The sequence below is a fragment of the Schistocerca gregaria genome, chromosome 8 (assembly GCF_023897955.1).
Source record: "Schistocerca gregaria isolate iqSchGreg1 chromosome 8, iqSchGreg1.2, whole genome shotgun sequence".
In the NCBI taxonomy this organism is placed as follows: domain Eukaryota; kingdom Metazoa; phylum Arthropoda; class Insecta; order Orthoptera; family Acrididae; genus Schistocerca; species Schistocerca gregaria.
In genome coordinates, this window is record NC_064927.1 from 169,298,265 (window position 1) to 169,320,484 (window position 22,220).

At 35.9% G+C, this 22,220-nt stretch overlaps 1 protein-coding gene across 2 annotated transcripts in view; it reads left to right on the forward strand.

Annotated features, from left to right (window-relative positions):
- LOC126284872 (fatty acid synthase-like) overlaps positions 1-22,220 on the forward strand; it is a 364,243-nt gene that overhangs the window by 315,757 nt on the left and 26,266 nt on the right. For both annotated transcript variants that reach the window (XM_049984111.1, XM_049984110.1), the window contains exons 33-35: positions 8,778-8,984; positions 15,494-15,756; positions 21,779-22,009. In XM_049984111.1, the coding sequence (XP_049840068.1) occupies positions 8,778-8,984; positions 15,494-15,756; positions 21,779-22,009 (701 nt within the window). The remainder of the gene's footprint in view (positions 1-8,777; positions 8,985-15,493; positions 15,757-21,778; positions 22,010-22,220) is intronic.

Here is a 22,220-nt window from a genome sequence, read left to right on the forward strand (position 1 = left end):
AGGTGAGGCATTGAACTAGCATGGTCTTTGCAGCTGTAGAATTGTGTTTTATTCATCGCCTGACACATATTTGCAATCTATTTGGTCTGCATACAGAAGACATGTCAAAAATTTATAATACTGTAACATTCCTTTATAATATAAAAAGCTTTATGATTATGTTGAATGAATTTCTGAACTGTGGAATGGGCACGGAACATGTGTAATCATGTAGCGTGTTGTAAGTGCAAGTGGTGTCCTTACCCTGTGCTGTTGTTAGCAAAACCTTTATATGAACTGATTGGGCAGTGCAACTCTCAATACCAATAAAGAAATACAGTCACTGCAAAATACATTCAGCCCCTTAGGCAGTGAATCCTCTGTCCCTGTTCAAAACTGATAACCTTGGTTCCTGTGCACATAGCAAATAAATTAAATTGTCTTACTCCTAAAGCAGCAATGGTGGAACACAATATATTCTGGTCTCTCATAAAACATATATGAATATGCTAACTACAGGCTCCGCAGTGCGCAATGCTGACTGTAACACTTTGAGATGCACATGAAATTATTTTGGCTGGTAAATGAAAACATTTGAGAAAAAAATCCAACTTCTTAGAAAAACATATGACCTGGACAGGGAGGCGGTTTTGATTGTGGTGAATTACTAACACTGAGATTTTTTAGCAAAATTATATTGCAAGTCTTTGTATTTTCATAAACAACTGACAATTGAAGTTACATTACTCGCAACTGATTCACAATCAATGAGATTTAAACCGAAAGTATTATGTAACCTCACTAATTCAACTTAAATGAAAATCATCAAATTACATATAGCTCTATTAACAAATCTTAGCAGCATTACAAAAGTGAAGTATCTAACTAGCCTTTTCATCAAATCATTTTATGTACATTTTGGGTTGCTCAACAGTTACAAATTAACAGCCAACTCATGTGTACTAATGTGCTGGCAAAACAAAAATCATAATTATTTAACATCTTTATCTTGCTTGCATGAAGACTTTTGCTTCCATGTTCAACAATATTGACATACCTACATTAAATTAACACTTGGTGGCTTATACCTACATTAAATTAACACTTGGTGGCTTCACACAGCACACACAAAAGCTGACTACTTCATTGTCTTTCTCTCACAGACAGCTGCATACAACTGAGTGCCCAGTGCTCTCTCACTCCAACACAACAATCTCAGACCAGAAGCAGTATCTTTGGCTCCGTGGTCATACACTGTCAGCAATCTGCATTATAAAATTTATCAGAGACAAAGTTCATTTATAATATCATAGTTTCAGTTTAGTTTACATTAACATTATTACCATATTTGGGTGCCACATACAAATGTGCCCTAGTAGACTCCTTTCAATACAGTTACAATGATTTTTATATTAATAAATAATATTGCTAAAATAAATAATAACACTATCAGGATATTTCTTGGAATATGTAACACATTATATTCGGCTCAGATTTCCAGTTTGACCTGCATAAATTTATCCACTGAGTAATAACATTTCAGTGTCATTGCCTCATGTAACTTTCTCTTAAGTGGACCAAAATTCATCTGTGTTAGCATGTTCCCTTTTAATTTATTACAAATTTTCATTCCCATGTATTGAGATCTCTGGGCGTACAGTCTGAGGTGGTGGGTGGGAAGCATAACAGTTTCTTTGATTCTAGTATCATGTGGATGGACAAAATGGCTTCCCTCAAATAATTTATGTCTGATGTACAAAAATGTTATATTCTCATATTTCTATAGGGATGACAGAGTTCATAATGCATGGTGTGGTTCTTTATGATTTGCAGTGCACATATTTCGAATGATTTATTTCTGTATTTTTAGTATCTGCACTATGTTTGTCGAGTTACCCCTAAGAACAAAATCATACTTAATGATAGATTCAAAGTAGCTTGCATATGCTACATTTCATGTGTCCATGTCAGTTTCAGTTGATAATATTTGCATTGCAAATGCAAACCTGCTCAGTTTGTTTGCTAAGTTTCAATTTTGTCTGCCAGCTCAATTTTTCGTATACATATAAACTTAAGAATTTGACTGGGTCAACTTCTGCTATACCTTGGTTGTTATGAACAGTCTTAATCTGTTCTAATTTTGATTGTTTGGTTATAAATTGGGTCATGTGAGTCTTAGATTTGTTTAGATTCAACCCATTTAGCTTTGTTTAGATTCAGCCCATTTAGCTGATAGCAAGTCTCTAAAGCACTGAGGGTACTGACCACAGATTTGGGAATTTTTTCTGAATCCTGATTTTCAACTAAGACAGAAGTATCATCTGCAAACAGAATTGATTGGGAGCTGATATTTAATGGTAAGTCATTGACATATAAGAAAAATGGAACTGGACCAACTCACTGAGATCTTTTTTTTTCCATTCAGAAAAATAATATGCACCATTTAAAGAGATGCCAACTGTTTGCTTTCTGCTTGATAGGAAAAGCAGAATATTTTGCAATGATGTTTTGGATTTGAGCAACAGCAAGTTTTTCATATATTGTAGATGTGACTGGAGGAATTGAGATAGGATGATAATTTCCTATGATCCCTCTTGATCCCTTCTTGAAGAGTGGTTTGAGCTAAGCATATTTCAGTACCTCTGGGAAGCAGCCCTCTTCAAAGCATTGATTTATTTTTTGAGCTAGTGGGATTGCAATTTTACCGTGTACTGTTTTAATAACCTTGGTTAGTATTCCATCCCAACCTGCAGATTTTTTTGTTTCTTAATGTTAGAATAGCATTTTCTACTTCTCCCACAGAAACTTTTAAAATTTTTCAGTCTTCACTTAGGCCAAAGGGATTTACTTCATCCTGTTATTTGCCAGTTGTTTTGCTGCCTTGACAACTCTTTTAAATATGGTTTTATAGAGTCTTAACATATTCCATGAAATCAATGTGTTTATTATATTACTATGCTTCTACAGTGACATAATGGATCGCACAAACGCCTAGTAATCAGGATGCCTGCATTCAAGTTCTGGCTGTAGCACAAATTTTAATTCATTTCTTCAGCTTCTATCATGATTGTAAAAGCGGAAATACTCTGTTTTCAAATGTTCCTTTACAGAGAGAAAAACCATGAGTATGGCTCGAGCTTACTTCTCATACCACTGAAAAAATGAGTGAACATGAGAAACAGCTGAAGTGGTTAAAACTTAACAAAGCCCCAGGTCCCAATCATAATTTGCAGCTGAGTACACCCCTCTGCTAACTTTAATCTGTCATAGACGACTCAAATAAAAAGCTGTGCCCCCTTAGTTGGAAGAATGCACAGGTCAAACCTGTCTAAATGAATGGCAGTAGAAGGGATTCACAAAATGACTGCCCAGAATTCTTGATATCTATTTCTTGTAGGATCTTAGAACATATTCTGAGCCTAAACATGAAGAGTTATGGTCTCTCCCTGCCAATCAGTGTGGATTTTGAAAACATAGATCATGTGAAACCCAACTCGCACTTTTCTTACATGACATCCTGAAAGCCATAGACCAACACAGTCAGATAGATAGAGTATTTCTCGATTCACAGAAATCATTTTACTCAGTACCATGGCTATGCTTCTTATCAAAAGTGTGATCACATTTAGTATAAGATGAAATAGGAGGGCTTATCAACAAAGACTGAGACTGAGTTTTTCAGTAGCTTTCGTGATAGTTTCCTGTCCTCTCACATCATTTGACTTACTTGGTGTGCACAGTCGATCTTCCTCTCTGGATAGTCGGCCATGTTGATATCCAAAAACTTCTTCTCTGAAGAATAAAGCTGGTTAAGGGAATTTACCAGACTCTCTCTCTCTCTACTCATGAAATAAGTGGATACTTGCAGAATATTTGGTATATTCCAACTTCCACAAAGAACAAATTCACTATTTCTCACATAAATATGAGAAGGTCAGCAATTCAACCGATTCATCTTGCATTAGACTCGATTAAATACATTTACAATAGTGTATGTTTAACAACCACATAATTTATGAACACGTCTTGCTTCTAGCAAGTCCAACCCAAGAAGTACTTGAAAGTCTAATCTCTTTTCTTTATTTATCCTAAACAATCATCATAGTCACTAAAAGCACAAAATAATATATAAACACTCCTTGTTCTTCTCTGCTCATACACTGAAACTCTATGGATCGAACAGCAGGTACTTGTCATCTGCCGTTCAGCCACTGCGTCCACATTTTGCTCGTGACTGTTTTTAGATCTGCACACAGAAACATGCAATGCACAGTGTGTTAGATTCACTTCTCTCACACCTCTATTTAAAAGAAAGGTCAACTAGTTCTAGAATTTATGCAGAAATTCTCGAAGCACTACATATTCCTCCCCTCAGATCGACCATGTGATATTTTATATACAATCATTATGTACATTTATATCACATATAACAATAATTCGTATTTCAACATTATGCCTTGTTCTTTTCATAACCATAAATACCCTTTTTTAATATTTAGCTGTTCCTTTTGTTTCCATTTTACTTTAATTATAAAAGGTAAACATTTCAATCAATTTTGGAGTTTGTTTTCTTATATCTAGGAATCATGAGGACTAAACCTTTAGTTTCCAATCATAAGCTCCAGGTGTTCATGACACTTGAATATTTTGTTCTAATTCTGTGTACTATTTTTTCCTTAGTATGTACTAGTACCATTATTTATAGTAGTTTGTAGTCTGGGCAACTGAAAATGTTCTTTTCAACACCTTTAAATTCACATAAAACATAATAATGCTGCTGATATATAGTATTCAAATTTACCAGAATAACTCCTATTAAATGTGAGACTTCTGTCTTGATACTGTCCTTTTCACCTAGGCTCAGTACCTATACCTTACATGTGGGTTGGCCCTACGAGTTCACTTCCTCCTTCCGTTCTGGCAGGTATGCCCCTTTATAAAACATCCCTATTCATCAGGCCACAGGTCGTCCTATCTCTATATAGGTACACCTGCCCTATATCCTTAGCACATGCCGGGTATGCACCCCCTTATCCTTTATGAGTAGGCCTGACGGTTCATTGCCCTAGTACAGATCTTCATGTACACTCCGTCTTGAGGCCACTAGTGGCCCATTGGGACCATCCAACCGCCGTGTCACCCTCACTGAGGATGCGGATACGAGGGGTGTGTTGTCAGCACACCACTCTCCCAGTCGTTATGATGGTTTTCTGTGACTGGAGTCGCTACTATTCGATCGAGTAGCTTCGCAATTGGCATCACGAGGCTGAGTGCACCCTGAAAAATGGCAACAGCACATGGCGGCTCGGATGGTCACCCATCCAAGTGACGGGGTCGCCTGACAGCGCTTAACTTCAGTGATCGACAGAAACCGGTGGATCCACTGCGCCAAGGCCATTGCCATACGTCTTCATGTACACTATAATTAAACATTTCCTGGTAAAATAAAAATCTATTTTATACTTCACTCTCACTTCTTAGTATCTTATTTAATACCCTAGAGTCCTCTACTTTTCAACTTCTATATTCTTAGTAGATACTATGTCTACACATATTATTCAACTCATGGTAGATACTGTTTCTATCTATATCTGTGTGTGTGTGTGTGTGTGTGTGTGTGTGTGTGTGTGTGTGTGTGTGTGTGTGTGAGTGTGTTGGCTTTTCATGTAAATTAGCAATGTAGAACCGTCATAATAAAAACAATGTGTGCATCTTTCTAGATGTACATATATCTTCTATGATGGCTATTCATGTAAATAGGCGATAGAGAACCATCATAATAAAACAATGTGTGCATCTTTCTATATGTACATATTTCTTCTCCCCTAAAACAAAGAGAGGGTGTTCATGTGTAATGTCCATAGGGGGCAGCATTCTCATGTGGACAGATTGGTGGTAATACTGTATTTTGTAGGTGCTCTTTGTGTTTCACATACCAAGCAAAAAGGGTGACACGAGAGAGCAGTATGGCACAATAAAATTCTGTGTTCATTTGTACCATACAGCCATTGAAACTTACAAAAAGCTGCAGCAAGTGTATGGAGATAATGCACTACTTCAGACAACACTGTGTATGTGGTTTGAGGACTTCAAAGAAGGCCAATGTGTCTGTGTTCATCAATGTAGTCCTGGTGTTTTGGCTTCTGCTGTGACTGATGTCATCATTAATACAGCTACTGTGATTGTCCTTGAGTATTGGCAGATAACATTACGTAAACTCAGTGAAGTGTTGAGAATTTCATATGGCAGTGTCTTTATGACTGTGAAGGTTATCTCCATGTGAGCCATGTTTGTGCCCATTGGATGCCACATCTGTTGACTCATGAACAAAAGTCTGTACAAATGGAAACAAGCTGTGATGTGCTGCAGCTCTTTGCTTATGGGTGGATGCATTAACTCAATTGATTGTCCATGGTGATGAGTTGTGGCTGCATCATTATGATCCTGATGTAAAATGGGCACAGTGTAGAAATTGCCAGGTTCTCCAACACCAAAAAGCCAAAAGTTGTTCCATCTGCAGGAAAAGTGATGGTGATCACAATTTTTGACTGACATGAAATGAGTTACCAACATGCAGTTCCCCCTCGAACTACTGTTACAGAAGCATCCTACGCATCATTATTGTCCAAACTGAAGAACGATATTCCAAGAAAATTATCAAATTATCACAACTTCCTCAAACTGGATAGTGATTTCTTCGTGACAATGGCAGTGCTCAAGAAAAGTGACTCAGTTCTCAAGGACCTGAGAAAAAAATGCCGTGCACCTTGTGTTGTACAAGTACTCAGTCGGGCCTGATAAGATTTAAAAGTGTACAATGATTGGCTGTTTGCTTTAAGTGTTCTAAAATGTAAAATTGTGCACTTCACAAAAAATAAATAAATAAAATATTATCATTTGAACATAATATTAGTGAGTAACAACTAGAATCTGTAAACTCATATGTATACGTACTTGGCTGTAATGCTGTGTAGGGATATGAAAGGAATAATCACATACGCTCAGTCATGGGTGAAGCAGGGAGCAGACTTCAGTTTACTCATAGGATACTAGAGAAATGCAATCAGTCTAGAGAGGAGATTGTTCACAAATCACTTATGTGACCCATCCTAGAATGTTGTCTATGTATGTGGGACTGATACCAAATAAGACTGGCAGGGGATACTGGAAGTACAAGGATAAGGACAGCATGAATGGTCACAGGTTCGTTTGACACATGGGAGAGTGTCACTGAGATGTTGGAAGAACGGAGTTGGCAGTCTCTTGGAGACTGACTGAAACTATCCCAAGATTGTCTACTAACAAAGGTTCAAGAACTGGTTTTAAATGATGACTCTAGGAATACACTGCTACCTGCTACATATCACTGCCATAGCGATCTTGAGGATAAAATTTGATCAACTACAGCATGCGCAGAACCATTTAAACAATCATGTTTCCCACACTCCATACTTGAATGGAACAAGAGAGAGCCATAATAACCAGTACAGTCGGATGCTCCCGCTGCAGTGCACTTCGCAACAGTTTACAGAGTATAAATGTAGATGCACATAAGATGTAGATGCACATAAGATGTAGATGCCCACAAAGTGGTCAGGTCTATTTGTTGGAGTTAGGTCTAACATATTTCCATCATGATTGGGTTCTGAACTATCTGTTCTAGACAGTTTTCAGAGAAGGCATTTAGTAATATTTCACAGGATATTATGTCACACCCACCACAAACAAATGATTACAGTATCTGTGTTAAAGAAAGCCCCCTCTTCATAGCACAAATGACTTTAATCACAGATGTTAGTCACTCTTTCATTCAGCCTCCACTGCATTTTCTCCTGACACATCACAAAGGAAAATTGAATTCACAGTGTTGTACAAACAATTTTTGAAATAAATTAAATTCCTCATCTAGTGTGTGCCCTTGATAAACTTCTCCCATAATTTGCCAAGTAAATTCTCTCAGAACAGCATGACTAAGACTGTATTTTTCCTTTCTTATCTAAATCTGATTAACAGGGATGCCTCATAATTACCATTTCAAGATCATTGTGAGACAAACAATTTATTGTGTGACTCACATCTATTTTACAAAAGACAGTTGGATTTAGAAATAAATTACTGAATTTCTCTATTTGCAGATCATATGATCTCTAGTATGATCCCCACTCACTTCTTCTATGCTTAAATACTTTTCTCTAGTTGCCTGTAATGCCACACTGGCTGGCATTCAACCTCATCATGGACAGTGGTCTTAATGTTTTGGCTCATTGGTTTATAACCTCTTGTGTTTGTAACCAAAATGGAGTAAACTATTCCTACAGTTAACATTAAAATTCGCCCAGTTTACGTGCAAACACCTGTAATATATGCATTCTTACTGTGACCTTGTTATATGTGTTATAGTTATAGGCTACAAAAAATCTGAAGATCAGCATGCGTGTGTGCGCGCGCGCGCGCGCGCGCGCGCGCGCACACACACACACACACACAGATTGTTTCAGGATCAAAACTAAAAGTTATATCAAATCATTTTTCTTTTTATGGTTACATATCTTTCCTAGAGTTAAAAATATTTATCTCAGTTTCATTTGTTTTAAGATGTGGAAGCAGTTAGCATGAGAAAGAACAAGACGTGATGTACAATAGAAGTTTCTATTACACCATAACCTTTTAATTTATAAGAAATGTATGTGTTCTTTTGGGCATTTTTCCCCATCTTATTAAAATGCCTTTTTGCATATAATTATTATAACATACCTGAGACTAGATAGTTTCAAAAATATTCATTCCTTTGCATCAAGGAATCAAGGATTTGAAAACTGTAAATCACAACGCACCACTGGCAGAGTTGGGAATGGATTCCATCATGGCTGTAGAGATCAAGCAAGCTGTGGAAATCACATTTGAAATATTCTTGACTGCAGAAGAAGTCCGAAATTTAACCCTTTCATCAATTGTCGAAATGGCCAAAAATTCAGCAGCTAAACCAGAAGTAACAATTCCTTTAGGTAAGTGAATAACACTTGAAACATTTTAATATTAAATCATTTCCATTCATTCATCAGCAGAAACTAACTTTTGGAAACTGGTGCATTAGTTTGTATATCATGCTTGGAAGAATTACAAAAAAAGAACTAACTTTTGCAACTGTTCATTTCACTTTATAAATATATGAAATACCATTTACACTTTATAAATATATGAAATACCATTTACACTTACTAACTCCAGCAGCTGTCATCTTGCCTATAATAACAGCCAGTGTAATTACCTTTTTACATGATAGGCTGTGTCCTGCAAACCTTTAAATCTTGAAAACCTGGAAAAAGCTGATAATTTTCAAAATTGAGGGGAAAAAAAAGAAAAATCTTTAAATTTTATTTAAAAACCTAAACTTTTTTAATTTTTTCAGAACAGCTGGTATATTATCAGTTTAATCTGTCTATGGATACCTGTTGGTGATCCAATGTTTGTACAGTGATTGGTAACTGTTTTGTACTTGTCAAGCTCTTGCGTGAGTCAGGAATCTGACGAAACTGATTGGTGCTACTGTTTGAGAGGTGGAAGAGATGGGAGAATTCATTGCTTTGAAGTCTGGCATCAAGTACAGAAGTAATAAGTTTTGTAAAAGCATTTTATAGAGATGTTCATATCCAGTTTAATAAAATGTTTGAAATTACATTAAGCCTATTGTAACACTTGCTATATCAACCATTAGCTTGTTGTAGTCAGCAGCCATAAAAAACAAGCTGTCACAGTCATGAAGAGTAATAACTTGCACCAATATGTATCAAACAGGTCTATGGAGGTGAATAACTGTTTGATGGCAACAGACTGACATAATATTATGAATGAGGAAGTTAAAGCTAACTGTTGGTTTTACTGTGGGGTAATCCACAATCTCGTGTCTATAAATCTGTAGTTTATGAGTGCTTGCTTAGCATTTTCATCGAGCAGAGTGGCAATAACCTTGAGTAATAATGAAATACATTTAGGCTGTCATAACGCAATTATCTAACCAGAGGAGACGAATGACATTTTACGCATTTGTAATTGTGTCATTTTGCAGCATTTATACAATTATCAGTATTAAGTGATTATTCACCTTTTTTTAATGTACTCTCCTGTTTACATTTTCTTCTGTTCACAACATTACGGGAAGTTTATAAATGGGCCAGAAGTAGCTTCTTCATTCATCATTTTTTCCACTTGCACACCTGCATGAATGAAGTTAAAACAAGTGACTTTTTACTGCATAATAGCTACTTACTACAATGTCACACACTGTTGCTTTGCATTGCCGGGCAGTAGTTCCAGGCAGCAAGACACTCCAATCGAATTTTGGTACAAGAAGTGGACTGGAAAAAGTTAAGAATGGATCTGAAGAGGAAATATTGTTGCTAAAGGAAAACATGTATACATGCATTATTGGCATAGTAGAGAAGATGCAAGAAAGAACACCACTCAAATACAACTTAACACACACAGTTTTCTGCTTGAATCTAGAAATCACGTTAAATCAGGAAGCAGCTCAAAGAAGATTGAAGGCACATCTTGAAATTTTAGTGTCAAATGGAAAAGTGTTGGGTTCAAAGACAAACCATGTCAGACTTGGATTTGTGGAAATATGTAGAGAAAAAAGAATTGAAGATGAGGCAAAAAGTAACAAGCGAAGTGAAAGTCGTGACAAATTCTGTATGAATACAGTCAAATTGTCTTCATAGCGATGTCCAAATTTCCAAGATTTTGTGCAAATTATTTTAATATTCTCACATGGAAATGCTTCTGTTGAGTGAGGCTTTCCTGTAAACTCCAAAATTATAGTTGAAATTCAAACAGAAAAAAGTCTTATAGCTAAAGATATACATATGACAATCCAGGATGCAAATGGAGTTGACAAGTTCAACATTGACAAAAGTCTTCTACACTGTTTTTGCAGAGCACATTCTTTGTATAAAGATGATGTGAAACATAAGGCAAAGGAAGGTAATAGAGAAAAGGAGAAGCGGTTATTGAACAAACGAAGGCAAGCTAAAATCACAGAAAAAAAACATTGTTGATCAAAGCCTCAAAGATTTTGGCAAGTTTACAATATTTAAAGGAATGATTTACTCATATTTATTATGGTATATTTCTACAGTTTGTTCCCCTCTGTGTCAGCAGGTTATTATGGACGTCTCTCCATAAAAACAGAATTTGTAATTTTTTATTTTTCATTTTTTACTGCCTGTAAATCAGAATACAGTATTTAATATTTTAAAAATATTTTAATTTGTACCTGTGATTTAACTAATAAAGAAATAACTTGTGTTCAATTATGCGTATTCTAATAATTATCAATATAAAGCTTTGAAAAAAGGATTTTTTAGCCTCAAATTTAATAGAAAAAGTAAAATAGAATTTATTTGCCTTGAAAAACTTGGAAAAAGCCTTGACTTTGAAATATGAAAGACACCCTGTAAGAAAAATTAATCCAGTCCACCTTAAATCATAAAAGTATTATTTTATTTATGTTTATAAAAATTTTTTGAATGTAAAATGGGAAATGTGTATGTCGCCTCACCATTTCTACTCATCTCATAAATTTTAATGTAATTGAGAGATGCTGGAACTGTATTTATGGCTTTCAGTGGGAGTAAGTTGCTGTGCCACTAGATGTTATAAATTTTACTGTATATTTACATTCTGAAACAAAACACATGTGAGATGAAGTAAAAGGAAAACATGTGTATTCGGTTTTCATTACTACATTTAAAATCACATAACAAACATATGGTGGTGTATCTGCTACACTTTGTTAGACATAAAATATCGACTGAAGCTATACTTTAGTATGGGGAAGCTTTGACAATGATGTAAGGATGATTGTTAGTGTCATGTCAAAGACTGCTACTACAATATGGAGATTTTGATCTGTTGCTTACAGAACTTTGTACAGCTGATCTGCAGAAAGTATTTATCCAAGTTAAGCTATGTGATTTTTAAATACTGTGCAAATTTGTTCATATTGAGTACTAAGCTCTACGTCTGAAAATATTTGCATGTGATTTTATGTGATTCCTACCCACAGAATTGGCAGAACAGACATTACACTTCCAGTAAAAAAATATGACTGCTCATGCTAGTGATGAATCTGAAGATACATGCACATAAGTAGTGTCTACCCAAAAGCTTGTGACTTCGTCATTACTGATAAGCAAGAGAGGTGGAAGTGTAACTACCAAGTCTAGATGAACTATGGGACAAGTTAACTGCAACAGGTTTATATGGAGCATCTCTTGTTAACTGTTTACTAAACATTATAATGCTCTACTAAACAATCTCAGTGGATGTTCATGAGATGTAGAGTGTAGTTACATGAATGGTGCTGGTGTCAGAGACTTGGAAATTGTGATGCATTATGTGCTAATGATCCTTCCTGACATAAAAATAGAATTTCAAATGACTGTCACTGAAGACCTGTTGTTTAGACCATGAGGCTCAGACAAACTATTGAGCAAGTTAGAACAGTGATTAAGGTGTATTAGTTTGAGGTTGTTTTTTGATTTTAAAAATGTTTTCCCCTCCTGTAAGTGTCTCAAAGAATTGATGTGCACATTATCAAAATTTCTTCCTCAAATTAAGGACTATGTTTGACAGTAGTAGACTTCATTTGGACAGGAATGCCAATTTTGCCAATCCTAGTCTCCTTTTTGTGTCCTCCTTGCTCTTCCATCATAAGTTATATTGTTGTCTAGGTAACAGAACAACTTCATCTACTTCATGATCTCCACTTCTGATATTAAGTTTCTCACTGTTGTTATTTCTGCTACTTCTCTTTTTTTCATTCTTCTTCAATTTACTCGCAGTCCTTATTCTGTACTCATTAGAATGCTCATTCCATTCAACAGATCATATAATTCTTCTTCACTTTCACTGAGGATAGCTGTGTCATCAGCAAATCTTATCACTGATGTTATTTTACCTTGAATTTTAATCTCCATCTTGAAAGTTTCTTTTATTTCCATCACTGTTTCTTCAATGTATAGACTGAACAGTAGGGGCTAAAGACTGCATCCCTGTCTTGCACTCTTTCTAATATGAGCTGTCCATTATTGGTCTCCAAGTCTTATTGTTCCCTTTCAGTCCTTGTACATACTGTATATTACCTGTCTGTCTCCAAGCTTGCCCACATTTTTCTCAGAATTTTGAACATTTTGCACCACTTCACATCGTCAGATGCTTTTTCCAGGTTGACAAATGCTTTGAACATTCCTTGATTTTTCTTCAATGTTTCTTCTGTTATGAAATGAAACATTAGAATTGCCTCTTTGTGCCTTTACTTTTCATAAAGCCAAACTGACCATCATCTAACAAATCCTCAATTTTATTTATACTACTCAGGAACTTTGATGTATGTGCTATTGATTGTGTGATAATTTTGCACCTGTCAGCTCTTTCTGTCATCAGAATTGTGTGGATGGTATTTTTCCAAAAGTCTGATGGTATATCAATGCTATTGATATTTTCTGCCTTATTTGGTATTGAAGCCATCCAAAGCTATTTTAAATTCTGATTTTAATACTGTATCCCCTATATGCTGCCCCTTTGATTCCTGTTTCTTTTTCCACCATGTCATCAGACAAGACCTCCTACTCTTGGGGCCTTCAGTGTACTCTTTCCATCTATTCCCTCCCTCCTATGCATTTAAAAGTGGAATTCCCATTATACTCTTAATGTTATCGGCCTTGCGTTTAATTTCACCAGAGGTTATTTTTACTTTTCTGTATACTGAACCAGTTCTTTCAAAAATAATGTCTTATTCAATTTCTTTACATTTTTCATACTGTAGCTTCCCTGCACTTCATACTTATTTCATTCCTAATTGACTTGTGTTTCTGTATTCCTGAATTTCCTTGTATATTTTTGTACTTATTTCTGTTGTCGATGAACTGAAATATTTCTTCCACTACTCATGGTTTCTTCACAGTTACCTTCCTTGTACCACTGTCTTTCTTTCCAACTTCTGTGATTGCCATTTTTACAGATGTCCACTCTTTTTCAACTGAACTGCCTATGTAGCTAGTCATTATCACAGTATCTGTAGCTCCAGAGAATTTCAAGTGTGTCTCTTCATTCCTTAGTACTCCTGTACCCAACTTCTTTGCACATTGATTCTTCCTGACTAGTCTTGTACTCTTCAGCCCACTCTTCATCATTACTAAATTGTGATGTGAGTCTATACCTGCTCCTGGCACCTTATAATCCAATATCTGATTTCGAAATCTCTGCCTGGCCTTTATGTAATCTAAGTGGAATCTTCCCATATCTCCCAGCCTTTTCCAAGTATACCTCCTCCTGTGATTGCTGAGCAAAGTATTTACTACTAATAACCGATGTTTATTCCAGAATTCACTTAGTCTTTTTGCTCATTCCGACTTTCAAGCCCATATTCTCCCATACCCCTTTCTTCTACTTTGCCCTCATGTAATTTCTCTGTCTCTTTAGCTTCTGCTTACAGCATCAGCATTTATACCTGAACTATTGTTGTTGGTGTTTGTTTGCTGCTGATTCTGATGAGAACAACTCTATCACTGAACTGTCCACAGTAACTCACTCTCTGCCCTACCTTCCTATTTATAATGAACTCTACTCCTGTTATATTATTTTCTGGTGCTGTTGATATTGCTCTATATTCACCTGACCAGAAATTTTTGTCTTCCTTTCATTTCACTTCAATAGCCTTCACTGTATCTTGATTGAGCCTCGACATTTCTGTTTTCAGATAGTCTAGCTTCCCTACCATATTCAGACTTCTGACATTCCACGTCCCAATTTGAAGAAGATAACTCATAACGTAGTCAACTTTTTTCTCATAGTCATCTGCCCCTTGGCTATCCCCTCCCTCAATGGGGGACTAATCTGTAGCCTATCACTAATGTAGAGATCATCATGACACTTTTTCAGTTACAGCTGTCATGTCCTACATCCTAATTCCATTGATCATTGCTGATTTTTCCCCTTTAGGGGCAGTTTCCCACCCCAACAACAAGAGAGTGCCCTGAACCTCTGTCCTGTCCTGTTTCCTCCTAGACAGGGCCATTGGCTGAATGAAGGTGACTTCTTATGCCTGAACTCTTCAAACCGTCATTGCTGATTATATTATTTCTATTCAAAATGTAAGCAGTGGCAGGGTTCAAACCAGTGTCCCAGGATGTTTTGATTACTGGTGAAACACACTACCCCTAGATCTTGAAACTCTGTATGGAGATCAATTTCTGCATGTGCAAACTGTGTTAGCAGTAATGGCACAGCTTAAGGTTAATGTAAAAGACAATAATGTAAATAATCAATATGTTACCATACTTACTCCAAGAAACTGTATTTGTAAATTAACCGATACATAATAGAAGATCGTAGTTAATATTAATGAATAACTAAACACTCATAGTCATGTTTATCTATCAGAACACCTATTTAAAATAATTTTATCAACATTTGTTTATTTATGTGACAATTTGACATTTTTTGTCTCAAGGAGATCAAGCAATATCTTCTGACATCAAAGTATCAGCTGCTCTCATGAAACTGGAATCAATGAAGACATGTAAACCACTTAAACACCCGTGCCTGCCAGGAAGCCACAATGTATATGTATTCCCAGGAATTGAGGGAGATCCAGAAACTATGCCTATTCTCTCATCAAAGATTTGTGCAGCTTCCCTGAAATGTTTTCAGCATGGATTCTATGAGGAAAATGAATACAGGAGTATACATGAGATCGCGGAGATTGCTCTGCCAGTAAGTGCTACCAAGAGAACTGCTTCTTTTACTATTCTCATTTTTCTGTTTATTTTAGTCTTTATCCAGCTAAATAAATCGTCACTTTACATTAGTGCAAAACTTAAGAATCAAATGTATCTGAGGTTCTACCTGCCTCCTGTCTATTATTTACATCTCAAAACTGCTTTCAAATTTACTGTAGTGGCTAATGGAAAAGGATATATTATTTTCATATTCCCAGGTTTGTTGTTGACAGTGATACAGATTTTATGTCAAAGAATATCAGATTTTCTTGTATCATATTATGATTACAGGTGCCTGCATAATATAATTACCCAGAGAAAAGACAGAAAATAAGCTTAGTTAAAGTGAATATAAATTCCTTTCATACTGCTATGCCCATAATTAATTATAGATTTTGTTAGCATTGTTTATTCATTTATTTAGTCCTTATAATCCTACATGTATAGAATGTATACAAGGTTACTGGGCATGCTTAAGTCTTTACAATATGAAATACAGTTTGTATTCCGTTCTTAGGGAGTAGATATTTAAGTAATTTAGCAAAGAATCATATATACAATAAACATTTGTGACAACATACAAAGTTGAATATTCATAATGGGTATTTATTTTTATTGTTTGGTTTCTAGGTACTCTGTTAACTATAAAAGCAATGATCAATTAAATGTGCCTTTAGTTCAGCCTTTAAACAATTGATTTTACTTATTAATTTAACGTGGTTAGGCAGATTATTATAAGTTTTTATCACAATATGAAGAGTGCCTTTCTGGCATGGCAATGTTCTCATGTGCTTCATATGAAGATCAGATTTTTGTCTTATATTTTATGCATGTGTATCTCCATTTTTAATAAGATAACGGGGTGTCTATCAGGATTGTTTTATGAAGGTTGACATTTTGTAGATAAAAATGCTAGGAAGTGGAAGAATTCACATTTTTTGAATATCTTGTCCATGATGTCCTATTGTTTACCCCTTCAGTAATCCTTAATATTATCTTTGCTTCCTGAAAAGTTTAATAGTTGTTGTTGCATTGCCCCAGAAGATAATGCCATGTGTAATTACAGAATGCACATAGGAGTAGTATACATTTAATAGGCTGGTTCTGCTGCAACAACTTTTTAAGATCCTTATCAAGTAACGGTTTAGTTTAGTTTTCTTTGCAGATATTCAATGTGTACCTCCCATTTTGTGTTTTTCTGGAGCCAGAGGACCAGAAATTTTGTTGTAGCTGAACCACTGTTCTATGCTGTTCATTGTTTGGATAACAGAGTCTTTTAGTTTTTCTTCTGTTTTCTCACTAATAAGAAAGCTTCCACCGTCTGCAAATTTGAGGGTAGTTTGGCAATACTTGTTGAATGTAAGTAAGGTCATCGACATAAAGGTGAAACAGAATGGGTCCTATTTCTGATCCTTGAGAAACACCGTATTTCACATTTTCATATCCTGAATACTCGTAGCTGATTTTTTCATGGTCAGAACATTGCACTTCAGCCACCTGTTTGTGTCCACAAACGTATGTCCTGAGCCACTCATTGGTCAAGCTTATGCAGTAGGACATTATGGTCAATGATGTTGAAAGCTTTGGATAAATCAAGACAAACACCTGTTGCAAACTCACCCTCATCCAGTTTAGCATAGATTTTATTAAGAAATTCAAATATTGCACACCCATTTCAATAGCCTTTCCTGAAATGATGCTGTGAGGGAGAGAGAACTTTATGTTTACTTAGGAAATCAGACACTCTCTTATGAAAAACATTTGTAAAACTTTTTGAAAATACAACCAGTAGGTCTATTGGCCTATAATTTGAAACACCTTCTGGATTTCCTTTTTTGAGCAGCAGTTCCAGTTTTGCTATTTTAAGCATGAAGGGAAGGTTCCTAATGCCAGTGAGCTATTGCACAAGTGTGTCGATGATTCATCTAAGGCAAGACACCATTTTTTAATAATCAATCTGGTATTTCATCAATTCCACATGACTAACCTGTTTTCAAGGTTTTTATAACTCATAAAGTTTCTTCTGTATTTGTGGGTGAAAGGAACAATGATGTAGACGCATTTCTTATGCTGTTGGATGATGGAGGTGATATTTTGTTGTATTCTTCTGGCCCACTCACTAACTGTTCACTTATGTTTGTATAATACTTGTTGAAAGTTACTGCAATTTTTGTTGGGCAAGAAATCATAATTTTATGTTTTTATATTGTTTGGTTTCACTTCCTGATTGATTTCTGATAACTTCCCTTACAGCATTAGATTTGTTTCTCGAATTTTCAAAGTATTTGTCATTGTTTTAGCTTTCCTTAGAGCATTTTTCTGGTGCCACTCGATCTTACATCTGTAACTACAAACCTCTCTCCACCCCCCACCCCCCCACCCCCCCTCACACACACACACTTTTCCCACTCTATCCTTGTTCACATTCACTAAATCCATCTCAAACAGTCACATCTGCCATTCCCCCTTATGCTAATCTGCCCTGAAACCTGCTACCCACAGTAATATACATATATTTATTATTGATATAAATAAAATAGAAAGAAACTTCCACATGGGAAAAATATATTAAAAACAAAGATTCCAAGACTTACCAAGCAGGAAAGCGCAGGTAGACAGGCACAATAAAATAACACACAAACACACACACATAAAATTTCTAGCTTTCGCAACCAATGGTTGCTTCTTCAGGAAAGAGGGAAGGAGAGAGCGGAAAGACTTACCTTGGGGGAAAAAAGGATAGGTATATACTCACGCGCGCACACACACACACACACACACACACACACATATCCGTCCATACATATACAGACACAAGCAGACAATCCGCTCCCGGGATTGGAATGACTCCTTACCCTCTCCCTTAAAACCCACATCCTTTCGTCTTTCCCTCTCCTTCCCTCTTTCCTGAAGAAACAACCGTTGGTTGCGAAAGCTAGAAATTTTGTGTGTGTGTTTATGTGTTATTTTATTGTGCTTGTCTACCGGCGCTATATTTATTATTGATTAGTTATTCTCTAATTTGACCCTTATGACTTCTTGCCAATTTTAGTGAGTTATCGCTTTACACTGTCACCGTCTTCCCCAGATTTCATCTCGTTTTTTCCCCCTTTTGTGCATCCATTTCGTGTTTTCATACTTCTCACACGTATTTGGGTGTATTTTTGTGTAATTTTTGGATGTAATTGTACTTTTTTATGTAATTTTTTGCATTTTTTGCATCACCATGGATCCTTGCTCCTTCCATCTGCATCAATATATAAACGTTTCCTTATCCCTACCCAGATCCCAGTCCCACATACTGTTCCTGTGTTGTTGCTTGGCTCATAGAATGCCCCGTAATGGCTTTACCATCAAATTACCCACCTCTGGTTGCCACCCCTCCTTCCACAATAACCTCCACCTGAGCAGTGAGCAAAAGGAAAACAGCTCTTCAACTCCATGTACATTTCAGCTAATAGTGTCAACTAAATTTCACTTGTTACCTGAAGTAGGAGGGGAAGAGTCTGCCTCCAGCTGTATGTCACAGTAGCGTGCAGCAGACATCCAGCAAAGACAATATAGGTAGATACTGAAAGAGAGTAGGAAGAAAAGAGTCTTGCTGCTAGGTAGTGGTCATGGGAGGGGTGTAGGCCATTCCCCCAAAAATAAAATGTCACGTGGTTTTATGGTGTTTCCAATAGAGTACTAAAAATTTGTTCACATGTAATAAGCCCAGTCATCTCCAAAATATGTAATGCATTACTAACTCAAGGCAGTTTTCTAGAGAAACTGAAATAATCTGTTGTTAAACCCCTCTTTAAGACAGGTGATAAGAGAGATATCAAAAACTACTGACCTGTTTCACAGCTAACACCATTCTCCAAAATTGTTGAGAAAGTGATGTATTCTAGAATAGTGTCCCACCTTAGCCATGATAGTATCCTTAGCAAATCACAGTTTGGGTTTCAGAAAGGTTTCTCTACAGAGATTGCCATTTATACATTCATTCACCAGATTTTACAAGCATTAAATTATAAAATAGTACCAGCTGGTACTTTCTGCGACCTCTCTAAGACATTTGACTGTGTGAATCACAGTATTCTCATAGATAAATTGACAGTTTACGGAACTGATCATATAGCCAACCAATCGGTAATGTAAAATCTAACTAAAAGAATGCAGAAAGTTGTACTTAGTAATCCAAGCAATCTAGTCAAGAGACAGAATTTTGATTGGTAAGAAATCACATATGAGGTTCCCCAAGGTTAAATCTTAGGTCTGCTACTGTTGCTCATATCTGTAAATGATCTTCCGTCTAGTATACAACAAGCAGAATTAGTTCTTTTTGCAAATGACACTGGTGTTGTAATCAGCCCAAGCATGCGTACAGAAAGAGAAGAATTCATAAACAGAGTTCTTAAAAGTACCAATTTTAAGTTCTGCACGTTTTGAGGTACTATACCAATGACAAGTGTAAACATGGTGAGGAAATATTAAATTGGGTGGAAACTTCAATACTCTTAGGGATCCATATTCCTGAGAATTCACATTTGAAGAAGTATGTTGTGGAACTCCTAAAACAACTGTGTAGAGCCACATTTGCACTTAGGAGCACTGCAAATCTTGGGAAGAGATAAATCAGTAAGTTTACACTTTGCATATTTTCATTCAATAATGTCATAAGGAATAATGTTCTGGAATAACTCATCTTTAAGAAAGAAATTGTTGATTGTGCAAAAATGTGCTGTAAGGATAATATGTGGTGCTCACCCACAATCATCTTGTATGCATCTGTTTACGGGGTTGTGCATTCTGACCATTGTGTCACAGTATGTTTATCACCTCATGGAGTTTGCTGTAGGTACTCACTACTGTTCAAAATCAACAGTGAGATACATAATTACATCGCCAGAATGCAAAATTATATTCCTTACTCCAGATTAAGATTGTCTTTAGCATAAAAAGAGGCGCAGATGCTGCAAGAAAAATTTTTGATCACTTACTCAGTGATATAAAACGACTGAAAGATAGCAAAGTAAAATTTGATAACAAACTGAGAAATTTTTTCTGTGACAACTCCTTCTGTTCCATACAAGAATTTCTTTACTGTATTGTGATAAGTAGGAATTACTCATTCACTCCTTTTTGGGAATAAAAAGGAACTTAGAAATGTTCAGAATGTAATTATAAGTACAAATTGATTTGTGGTGTGAATGACTCATTCCAAATCATGGAACATGTAACTAACTAGCTAACTCTTTCAAAGCTATCATTCATCTGCTATCATATTCCTGTCACCCATTTCAGTCAGTCATTGCATTTGAAAAACTCAACAACCGGTAGTTGCTTCAGCTTACCTAGAACCCATCTTCTTAATTTCCTACCTTTCTGCAAAGCTTTAGTTTTAATCTGCAGTTGCCACCTGATGGTGTGTGGCGGAGGGTACTTTGAGTACTCCTGGAAAGCAGCTAAAATGCCATTTTTCTGGTATCTCAGGATCTCTTCCATAATTCTGAAACCAAATGCTTGGAAAGAATTAAAAATCTTTTTACCCACTTCTTCTTCAAATTACCTGAGAGTCAACAACTGAAAACAGCTGCTCATACTTAGACAGATAACAGTGTTAGTTATAAACAGGCCTTCATTCCTGCACATGTTTTGGCAATTATTAGTGAGCCATGTAAATATTAAACAGTCAGCATTAGATAAATGGTACTGATTTAGTATAATTATTGGTATTAGTGGTAGCTTTCCTGCCAGTTTTCTTATGTTCATTTGTAGCTTTTGTAAGCACAAAAATAAAAACAGCAATCTAGTGATGTAATTGTTAATATAGCCTACAGAGTTTGTTTTTGGGAGCTACACCTCTCTTGTAATACATAACTTGATTACTTCAACTTAACATTAATTAATTCCATTAGAAATAATATTAAACTTCATGTAATTAATATATCAGTTTTGTGTATCTTATGAATACCTTCTTGGTGATTTTCAGTCTTATTTGCCACTAAATGTTTCTCTGTTTCTAATTTCAGTATATACTAGACGATTTGTCAAGAGTGCCAACATTTGCAATTGTTGGTTTTTCATTTGGTGGCCTAATAGCGCTAGAACTAACAGCACTACTGGAATCAAAAGGGTACAAAGGTACCTTGGTTTTGATTGACAGCAGTCCCGACTTCATAAAAACAACTATATTGCAAATGGGAAAAGACTATTTTCTCTCATGTCTTACGGGTTTTCTGCCTGAAACTTCAACAGCTAAAGTAAGTTCAATAGAAATTCTTAATTTGTACTAATAGCCGTCATATGAAACTAGCATATATTATATTTGACAGTATTTTCTGTCTCTGTTTATAATTCATGTTTAACAACACTAACCATTTTCTGAACCCAGAGATCCAACAATTTTGTCACAGTTGCATTTTATAGGGGACAACATTTTTAATCTTGCTTGAACAGAAGTTTAACTAGATG